Source organism: Otolemur garnettii, unplaced genomic scaffold (genome assembly GCF_000181295.1).
Source record: "Otolemur garnettii isolate 467f Iridium unplaced genomic scaffold, OtoGar3 scaffold00055, whole genome shotgun sequence".
Taxonomy (NCBI): domain Eukaryota; kingdom Metazoa; phylum Chordata; class Mammalia; order Primates; family Galagidae; genus Otolemur; species Otolemur garnettii.
In genome coordinates, this window is record NW_003852450.1 from 3,757,098 (window position 1) to 3,768,410 (window position 11,313).

The following is an 11,313-nucleotide window of genomic DNA, read 5'->3' on the forward strand; positions in this document are numbered from 1 at the left end:
AAAAAAAAGACTAATCTGAACAAGAGCTAAGACCCTATCTCTACTAAAAAAAAAAAAATAGAAAAACTATCTGGGCATCATGGCTGGCACCTAAGGTCCCAGCTACCTGGGAGGCTGAGGCAAGAGAACCACTTGAGCCCAAGAGTTTGAGGTTGCTGTGAGCAATGATGATACCACAGCTCTTTACCCAGCACAACAGAGTGAGATTCTGTCTAAAAAAAAAAAAAAGAAGAAGAAGAAGAAAGAAATAAAAAGAGAAGAAGAGCCGGATGCAATGGCTCATGCCTGTAATCCCAGCACTTGGGAGGCCAAGGCAGGTGGATTGCCAGAGCTCACAGGTTCAAGACCTAAGCCAGGGTGAGACCGTCCCCCCCTTTTCTAAAAATAGCCAGACGTTGTGGTGGGTGCCTATCATCCCAGCTACTTGGGAGACTGAGGCAAGAGAATTGCTTGAGCCCAAGAGTTTGAAGTTGCTGTGAGTTATGACACATGGCACTCTACTAAGGGCGGCAAAGAGACTGTCTCAAAAAAAAAAAAAAAGAGCTATAGCTTTTATGTTTTTGTATTCTCCTCTACCTCTCCCTGGTTTAGGTCAAACATGATGCCTGTCCCATGGGAGATGATCAGTAAATAATTGTTGAAAGCAATTGGTCAGCTAATGATTTCAACAATAGTGCCAACCAGATTAGCTCATTAAAACCCAGACTTCTCCCTTTTTCCCCAATCAGTACTAAATTCAGCTTGAACTATCTGGGGAAATGCCTCAGTTCTCCTTTTCCTTTTGCCTGCCTAGCTGAGGTTCAGGGGCAGGTGGCTTCAGGAGAAAAGTTATCTGAAAATGGTGAGTGATGCAGACTTTAGACTGACAGCTGCTGATCTTTGCTTTAGTTGATTTCCCCTTTTGCAAATGGTTATTGGCAATTGAAACTGCAAATCTATCTGCTCCCCTATGTAAATTGCATTTACATTTAAATTGTGCATTCTTCCAAAGAATGGGGTTGGTAAATAACTGGCAGATTAAATTTGAGGAGAGGAAATTGTGCCCCACGTCAAACCTGAGACTGAAGTGACATCTGGCTTTTACTACTTCCGTTCTTTCGGTTTAATAACAGCATGTGGCATTAAGGCAAGAGAAATTGGATCTACATTTTAATGAAAGAAGGAAGCTCTCAGGGTTTAGATACCTTATCATCTTGAATACCTAGTCGATTGGCAATTAAAACTTGCTTCCCTCAAGAAATGGAGTATCTTTGCAGCCAGGGAGAATAAAAAACAAAAAACAAGCTAATGTCCAGGACTGCACAGATAAAACTGAGGGAAATGGGGGGCTACAGAGCATTGAAAGCAAACATTTCAGGATACTGTAGAGTACAGGCATTCTTAAATGAAATAATGCTGACAATAAAATCGTGAATATGCTGGCAGATCTTCAAGGGAACATCTTCAGACAGAATAGTTTGCACATAATAGGGGGCTCAACCCCATAGTGTTGCTTGAGATCATCTGATTTAATCCTTCTCAACCAAGCTTGTTTTAAACTCCAGAGATTTAACCAAGAAAATACTTTAGAAATGCCTGTTTCAATCCCAGTAGTCTGTTTAAATGGAAGCATTTCCACCTGCTGGCTGCTTTTTGTTGAAAGCAATTCTGGGGAATGTAAACAAAATGCTTGTGCATCTAATAACCCAAGCCTATCATTTATTTGCTTTGATTGAAACAAATGTGTCAATTTTCAAAGACTTTGTTTGGTGAATCCAATGTTTGGATGTTGGTAAATGTTTGCATTACATGTTTGTTTGGAAATTGATGCTCTATTCAGAAACTCTGAAGCCCTTGAAGCCATAGCCTGGGAGCATTCAATAAGCCTTCCTAAACATCTACCCAAAGATGTTCAACTCTCTCCCAGAATCTGGAAAGAGTTGAAATTATAGATTCCCAAGCAAATATAAATGGGACGATAGAACCTTCTGAAGAAGAGAATGGCTTTAGAAACTTTCTGAGGCTAGGGCTCAAGAATAGAATAGGCTCGGCACCTATAGCTCAACCGGCTAAGGCGCCAGCCATGTACACCTTAGGTGGTGGGTTCGAATCCCCAGCCCGGACCCACCAAACAACAATGACGGCTGCAACCAAAAAATAGCCGGGCGTTGTGGCGGGCGCCTGTGGTCCCAGCTACTTGGGAGGCAGAGGCAGGAGACTCTTGAGCCCAGGAGTTGGAGGTTGCTGTGAGCTGTAATGCCACAGCATTCTACCCTGGGGGACAGCTTGAGGCTCTGTCTCAAAAAAAAAAAAAAAAAAAAAAGAAAAAAAAAAAAAATTAAAAAAAAAAAGAGGGCAATGCCTGTGGCTCAAGGAGTAGGGCACTGGCCCCATATACTGGAGGTGGTGGGTTCAAACCCAGCCCTGGCCAAAAACTGCAAAAAAAAAAAAAAAAAGAATAAAGGAAAACATTTATGTAATACTATGTGCCAAGCATTTTATGTGTATTAAAACTCATTAAATAACATAACAGCCCTTTGAGGTTGGTACCATTGGCATCCCCTTTTCAGATGAGGAAGAGAAGTTAGTAACTCCCCCAGTCTGACATCACCCAACTGGTAAATAATGGAGCTGGGATTTGACTCTAGGCAGGCTGGCTCCACTGTCCTCATCACCCTTATGTCCTTGGTATTTAATCAAGACATTGTGTTTTCTCACAGTTAACATTTTGTCCTGCATAAATATTTTTAAAATCTAAGCAGTCTTTCTTAGAAGATGCAAGCTAATAGTCTGACAGATCTTTCCCTAAACAAAAAAAGCAACAAGAAGTAGCCTTTTGCAATGTAGATGATAATATCTGTCTCAGCTGTCTCAAGGGAGAGTCCAGAGGATGAAATAAGATGATATGAAAATGCTTTGAAAGGCCAAAACCATCAATCTCCTGCAATGTATTATTTATCTGCATCCCATCCTTATTTTTATTTTCTTAAATGAGCAAATTTAAGAAATTTAATATAGGTTTCCTCACTTCCCTGTTTTTCTCTAAAGCATATGGCCACATTACCCATCTACTAGTATGGGTCTTTTGATGGGTGGCCTATACACCTGAGTTTGTCCGATTTCTCATTTCTCTTCCCTATATCTTGGCACCATTTGGTTTGATAGCACCTCCTTACTTCCTGTGCATAATGATAACTTCCCTTCATCTCTTGACATTTTATCATGGCAGCCTGCCTATGAAGTCGTCCAGTACCTCCTTCTGTTTGAACTCAAGTTAAATTAATCATCTGATTTGCACATCAGTCTGTTGCTATGGGGGTTACTGATGTCACACTGTCAGTATTATGATTACCATAATATCTAACAGGCAAAAAGGGATTGGTTGCTAGTGGAAACCCCAGGGTGAAACTCACCCAGCTTTAGTTACCAACTTGATTGCCTAGACTTCAGATAACCATGTGAAGGGGTAAGTGGATTAATCATCTAGTTGGATTTCATTTGAATATTTTTCTTCCATATGTGTGTTCCCTCTAGGCAATTGTCTAGTGTCACTTGAAATTGATGAGGGTTCTTTGGGAGGCTATTTTTGGGAAGCTGGTAAAGCAACAGACAGCTGTTCTTAGGAACAAATGTCACAGTATCTGCCTAAGCTAGCTTCCATTTAAAAAAAAAAAAAATCTGAGGTGCTGAAGCACATTGTCCATTTATTTACTGGCATTAGGTTGTTTCCTACTGGCCTAGAAGTGTTAATTTACTTTCCCAAACACATAGAAAAGAATGTGCTAGAATGTGCCCTCCTTAAAACATAACTTCAGGCTCGGCACTTGTGGCTCAAGTGGCTAAGGCGCCAGCCACATACACCTAAGATGGCGGGTTCAAATCCAGCCCGGATCCGCCAAACAACGATGGCTGCAACCAAAAAATAGCCGGGCGTTGTGGCGGGCGCCTGTGGTCCCAGCTACTTGGGAGGCTGAGGCAGGAGACTCGCTTGAGCCCAGGAGTTGGAGGTTGCTGTGAGCTGTGAAGCCACGGCACTCTACCCAGGGGGATAGCTTGAGGTTCTGTCTCAAAAAAAAAAAAAAAATAACTTCAAAGTTGAGAACTGGCAAGGTGTTCTTGAAAAACCCTATTATGAGTAACAATTCACAACTTTTCCTAGCTTGTATACAATGTTCTTTCTAATTGGACATTGATTGATCACCAATAAAAGCAAAGTCATTGCTTAAAATTGGTCTAGATCATCCTATGCTGAGTAATTATCTTGCAGTTGTTGTCACTGTAATATTAAAAAGCCTTGAAACACGATAGAAACGAGGTACAATAAATAAGCTCCAAAATTAAAAATCTCTGTTAGAAAGTTTGATGAATGGGTCTGTCTTTTTCAGGATCTTGTTAAGTAGGTAGAAGGATCGATTGGGGGGGAGGATCAAGGGATCAACTAAACACAGCTGATTGAACTTGAGGCTGAGTAGGTTTGGAAAGCCATATTGAGAGTTGCATAATCTATATAAATCAATTTGTGTGCCAGAGAATGAATAGCTGACTTTTTTTCAAATGCCAATTCAGCAATTACAAAGTCTGCTGGCGGTTAATTAAAAACTACCATCTCGTTATGTTCAGAGTTAAATTACAAGTGTGAAAACTACTACGGTTTGCAATAACTGAATGCTCTGTACTCTCTGTACTCTCATCAAAAGGAGGGCAGGGATAAATAACTTTTATTTAACTCATTAAAAAATCTCTCTCAGCTCTTTCATATTTAATTAACTTCTTATCTTCTCAGTGCTCTAGTCTTACTCAAAGTTCCTGAGCAGTAATGGAAATATTTGTTAATTTTATCTAGAAGACTTTTCTCACATTAGTTGAGTTGAAAAGTTAGAAATAATCGAACCCCAAGGACATTGAGGAAAGTGGCACCCATCTAAAGTTTTTTTTTTCTTTTTTATTTTGAGACGGAGTCTCACACTGTTTCCCAGGCTAGAGTACCATGGCATCATGATAGCTCACAGCAACCTCAAACTCTTAGGCTCAAAAAATCCTCTTGCCTCAGCCTCCCAAGTAGCTGGGACTATACCACACCCAGCTAGATTTTTTTTTTTTCTATTTTTTAGTAGAGACAGAGTTTCAGTCTTGCACAGGCTGCTCTCAATTCCGACTTGGCCTCTCAGAGTGCTAGGATTATAGGCATGAAGCACCACGACCAGCCCCATCTAAAGTTATACATTCAGACAATTAATCCCAGCAGGGATGTATGGCAGAAAACAGCAGAAAGTGTTGATTATTTTTACATTATTGCCTGTGCATCTTTGAGAATAGGGAGGTCAGGTTGTAAACACTTTTGTGAACTGATAATGTTTTAGTACTTATTTGTAAATAAATAAGTAAGGCTATCTTAGTGACTTTAATATTTTGCTATGTCAAGGATTCCACTGTCAGAAAAGAGGCCAAACTTCTGTCACCATGGTGGACGTAGCATGTCTGAATGACTGTGAATTGCAAAGCCAACTTCGAAAGCTTGGATACTCACCTGGCCCAATACTACGTATGTAGAGTATATAGCAAATATCAGAGACTAGTCGTTTATTTCTTGTTTTGTATTGTTTGAGACAGAGTCTCACTTTGTAACCCTGCATAGAATGCCATCGTGTCATAGCTCACAGCAGCCTCAGACTCTTGGGCTCAAGTGATCCTCTTGCCTTAGCCTCCGGAGTAACTAGGACTATAGTCACCCACCACAATGCCTGGCTATTTTTAGAGATGGGGTCTCACTCTAGCTCAGGTTGATCTCCAACTCCTGAGCTCAGGCAATCCACAATTGGCCTACAGGCGTTAGCCACCATCCCTGGCCCAGTCATTTATTGTTTACAAACTACCTCTGAAGATTTAAAACAACTTACAGTAGAAGAAACTATCCAATAAATACCATTAAAATAGAACTAGGAAAATGGAGAAAACAGAACACTATAAAGAGAGAAGTATCCAGATCCTACTTACGGATCAGTAAGTACAGTTCCAGATAGAAGGGATTAATTTTTTTCAACAATGGAAAACCAGTTACTCTTTTTTTTTGCAGTTTTTGGCCAGGGCTGGATTTGAACCCGCCACCTCAGATGTATGAGGCTGGCGCCCTACTCCTTTGAGCCATAGGTGCCGCCCAAAACCAGTTACTCTTTACTATATTACCCTGTTTTTTTGTGTTGGTTTTAGTACCTGCACTTTATTAACTGTTTATCATCTATATTTCTCATAGATAGAATGCACAACCTTGCCTGTTTTTTTCTCAAATGTATACAATGGCTCACTCTGAGGCTAATCCACGAGAGGCAACACCTGTATGTTTATAGACGGGATGGTGTGAGTTGAGTGACTGTGGAGTCCACTTCATTTTAAAAACCATAATTAACCAGTAATGTAAGGGACAAAAATAAAGGTCTGGATCATAAAATACCTCGAACCCAGTGGGATCACATACAAAAACAGAACAATTTAATTTGTCCTCCACATTCTTCCTCAGCTTCCACCAGAAAGTTGTATGAAAAAAAGTTAGTGCAGTTGTTGGTCTCACCATCATCATCTGCAAAGAAAAGACCCAGCAAGCTGGATGGACCTCAGGACAGTGATGACAGTGAAGGTACCGTCATGAGCGATATTGCTAGATAGCAACTTCACACTTATCAGTACCTAGTCCAACATAATTTACCCAGCTTCAAATGGGGTTCAGGCCATTGCACACAATAACCTGTGAGATGGCCGTGTGGCCTGTTTTAGCCTGGGCTATAAAAGGAATCTGTAGCTCTCTGTCTGTATTCACTCTAGTGACTCAATTGGGTGGGAAGGTGGGGGAAAGACCGCTTAAATTGCAGGTCCTTTTATTAACTGGAGCCGAGTATGTGCTGATTTCTTAAAACCGGAAGTTCCTACAGGTAAATCCTAGGCCTCCTTTGAGGTCTCAACCTCTGCTTTGTCTCAATCAATAAATTTGACAATTATTTCTTTCAGATGAAATGATTTCATGCCTATTAAGAAAGATGAACCAGACCACACCTCCCTGGCCCCCTCCTATACCAGCTGCCCTCCTGGTTGCCTTGGGAGCTGACAGCAGCTGGTCTCTTCTGGATGGCAGAGTGGGTGGGGAGCAGTGGTCTCTGGGATCCCTGGACTTTGCTTACAGTGGCCTCTGCCCCAGATACGCATTCTCCTGCAGTGGTTTCTAGCTTCTGAGCTCTTAGGGGATGGCCTTGAAAGTTCCCCCAATACATTTCAAGGCTTTCCAGTGGACAAATATTTATTAGGAGTCTTCTATGAGGCTAGGAGGCACAATAAAATAACAGGAACTGCCGTTTATTGAAGGCCCCCAGTGTGTGCCAGGCCTAATGTGCATTATTGCATTTAACCCTCACAGCACTTTGCAGAAGCTCAGAGAGGCCGAGCCGAGTGACTGGCCCAACATCAGTTAGCTTGGGAGTGGCCCCAGAAGATAAGCATACATTAGACTGTGCCATGTAGAACAGGGGCCATCTGTCTTTGTCACTACTCTATGTCCAACTCCCTAGAATAGTACCAGGCAAGTAGCAGGAATCCAGCATATGTTTGTTGAATGAAAGTGACAGAACTGAGATTTAGACCCAGTCTGGCTCTTAGAGTTGTGCTCTTTCCACCAAATACCCTATACTTTACTCATAATTTCTATCGTAAGGATAAACACATTACATTTTGGACCACACGAGCTACAAAAAAGGACACTTTCATATAGTTCAAATAAATAATTCAACAGTCAATACAAATACCTGAGCCCTCTGAAAAAATCCTGTAACCCTGGTATTAGAGGTGGTGGCACAGGTGCTGAGAGCTTTCCCCAAAGGTTTGGCATACCTGGTCTCATTTGAAAAGGACAGCAGGCTGGGCGCCTATAGTTCAACCGGCTAAGGCGCCAGCCACGTACACCTAAGGTGGTGGGTTCGAATCCCCAGCCCGGACCTGCCAAAACAACAATGACGGCTGCAACCAAAAAATAAGCCGGGCGTTATGGTGGGCGCCTGTGGTCCCAGCTACTTGGGAGGCAGAGGCAGGAGACTCGCTTGAGCCCAGGAGTTGGAGGTTGCTGTGAGCTGTGATGCCACGGCACTCTGCCCAGGGGGACAGCTTGAGGCTCTGTCTCAAAAAAAAAAAAAGAAAAAAAGAAAAGGACAGCAAAGTCTGGGGCTGTGCTCCACTGACCCTTCAATAGAACAGTTAGCACAGGGGTGGCTCAGGGCAAGTGGCTGCCCCAGACCCCTCCTGGATGAAGAGTGTGTTCTGAGTCCTATTTCAGATCAGGAATAGGCCAGCCTTCTGCTGAAAAGCAATGCTGGTTGAAGATTCCAAAATTGCTCATGACTGCTCAGGATTGCAAGTCAAAGCTGTAAACCCAAGCTGTTAAGGTCTCAGGCCCAGCAGTGGTTCCCAGCATGCAGACCTCCACAGAGGTGCATTTCTGCTAGAGCTAAGAGAAAATCAGTCCTTCAGTTTGTAAGCTTTGCCACTGCTTTAGACTGTGCCAGCTTTTGACTCCTACCATGGGCTATTGGGGTCAGAGGTGGAAGCTCTGACTCACTTCAACCCTTATAATGCAATTCTATGTTATCAATGGCTGGTGATTGCTACAAGTAGAAAACCCATTCTCCAGATTAAGTTTGAAGCAGACATTTGTTATTATTATTATTTTTTATTATTGAGACAGAGTCTGACTTTATCACCCTCAGTAGAGTGCTGTAGCGTCACAGCTCACCGCAACCTCACACTCTTGGGCTAAAGCAATTCTCTTGCCTCAGCCTCCCTAGTAGCTAGGACTACAGGCACCCACCCCAATGCCTGGCTATTTTTGTTGTTGTTGTTGTTTAGGAGGCCTGGGCTGGGTTTGAACCCACCAGCCCCAGTGCATGTGGCTGATGCCCTAACCACTGAGCTACTGGCACCCAGCCTGAAGCAGGCATTTGAATTTGCTCATTGGAAGAGTCTCATAGAGCCTGGTGCCATTACAATGAAGGGTATGAAATGGAACAGATGGGAAGGTGGTGTAGGGGTGGGGGTTGAAGAGGGTGGTTCTGTGGATTCAGCCTTGGGCATTTCCCAGAAACACCTGGTTGTGAGATGGGGTGTGGTGGGGAGTGGGGGTGCAGAGTGTTCTAGACTGTGGCTGAGCGTTGGCCCATCCCAACAATCAAAGGGTTTGATTTTCTCATTTTCACTACTTGCTTCAGCACTGGGTGGATACAGCTTTAATTATCTAACCCCTTTTCAAACTTCCCAAATATTTTTGACTTGGAGAAATCACTCCAAATCCCCTGCATTAACAGCCGTCCTGGCTGCATGACAGCACACGATTCCCCCAAGTTTATCAAAATGCTGCTCCACCGGCTGATTCACAACAGCCTCTATGTCCCTGGCAGCTCCCAGGATTTCAGAGCCTTTTAGCACAGGTCTGGCCTTCCCTTCCCCGGGTGCTTTTTTAGATACAGAAGGAGAAAAACCCTCCTGCCCAATCTTGACATTCAGGGATGCGCAGGGCTTCCAGCTGGTTCAAAGGGACAAAGACTAGACTGAAAACAGCTGCCCAGATGAGCAGACAGCCTGCGTGTTTCTCTCGGAGGCATACAAATATGACAGCCTTACTGTATTCCCTGGGGGGGCCTAGGCATGTTTCACAAAGGCCACTATGGCTCAGGAGAAACGATCTTTCCCCGCAGGAGGCCAGCATGAATTTTCTTCCCCTCACAAAATGCCCTCTGATTGAGAGAATCCACCCCCGTGATTGGTGTTTGTTCCCTTTGCTAGCTCGTGTGTTCTCATGGCCTATTTTCCTTTTGTTTCCTATGATCCAGAGATTAATATCATGTTGAAAGGGAATATCACACTCTCAACAGAAAAAGGCAACGAACTCAGAAAAGTATGTACAATTCTTTTACCAACGTAGTGAAAATAGGAAATAGCACCTTTCATGTGTATTAAGAAGGCAAATAGAAAGTCACTACATTCTGTTATAGTGGTAAAATCCAAGTTTAAAGAAGATCCTTTTAATGCACTTTTCGGTTTTGTGAAGTGGTTTCCATGTTGTAGCAGAGGACCCAGGCAAGGTAACAGCGTCCATCCTGCTCATCCTTGAAAGAGCCACCATCCTGCTTCCCTCAGCTGTCACCGCCCAGCGGCTTTCACCACCTGTAGTCTGTGTTCACATATAGCACTGGGCTCAGTTCGAGGTACACAGTAAGCATAGAATCAATGTGAGCTTCTGTTCCCTTATCTTTTCCAGTTGCTAAGATCTGGCTTCCCCACCACCGTATTGTAGCACTCAGCCAAGTGTGTAAGGGTTACAGGTTTGGGGTGAGGCCTTGCTGGTGAAGAGACTCTGCCGGTCTCAAGCTGTGGTCCTGGGTAGAGTGCCATGGCATCATAGATCATAGCAACTTCCAACTCCAGCTCAAGCGATCCTCTTGCCTCAGTTTTTTTCTTTTTCTTTCTTTCTTTCTTTCTTTCTTTTTTTTTTTTAGTAGAGACACAGTCTCACTTTTGCTCGGGCTGGTTTTGAACTCGTGAGCTCAAGCTATCCACCCACCTTGGCCTTCCAGAGTGCTAGGATTACAGATGTGAGCCACTCAGCCCCTTTTTTCTTTTTCTTTTATTTATTTATTTTTTAAGACAGATTCTCACTCTGTGGCCCTGGTAGAGGGCCATGGCATCATAGCTCACAACAACCTCAATCTCTTGGGCTCAAGTGATCCTCCTGACTCAGCCTCCCAGTAGCTGAGACTATAGGCACCCACCAGGGTACCCAGCTAGTTTTTCTGTTTTTAGTAGAAATGGGGATCTCATTCTTGCTCAGCCTGGTCTTAAACTCGTGAGCTCAAAGAATTCACCAGCCTTGGCCCCCCAGAGTGCTAAGATTACAGGGGTGAGCCTCCTCCTCCCCTAGGGTCAGTTAATGGATCTAAACTGCCTGACGCAGCCACAGAGTGGGCATGAAGGGAAAGGCAGACCAAGGTCTTAGCATCAGACACGGCACCTCATCAGTGCTCAGGGATGAACTCTACCACACCAACTCTAGTGGCCTTTCCTCAGTCTCCTGACCTCTGTCACTCTTTGAGTCTCCTGATTCCTTAGATTTCAGCAACTCTTTGCTTTCCTGGTTCTTGGTCCTACATGCCCAACTGTTTCTGCTCTGGCTCTGTCTTTCTCTTAAGCCCGACTGTGCTGTGCCCAAGCTCTCTGCCCTCAGCCAGTTTGAGTCCCACTCTGCATCCTTCCCCTGGCATCTCATGCGCTCACTGCTGCTCTGGAGGAAGCAGAGGCCTGCGTATC

The 11,313-nt window shown here is 43.6% G+C and overlaps 1 protein-coding gene across 1 annotated transcript; it reads left to right on the top strand.

Moving 5' to 3' along the window:
• Positions 1 to 5,439: 5,439 nt before the first annotated feature.
• LEMD1 (LEM domain containing 1) lies at positions 5,440 to 9,432 on the top strand. The gene is made up of 4 exons (XM_023514554.1): positions 5,440 to 5,521; positions 6,494 to 6,610; positions 9,039 to 9,103; positions 9,352 to 9,432. The coding sequence occupies exons 1-4, from the start codon at positions 5,440 to 5,442 to the stop codon at positions 9,430 to 9,432; spliced, it is 345 nt and encodes a 114-aa protein (XP_023370322.1).
• Positions 9,433 to 11,313: the final 1,881 nt, after the last annotated feature.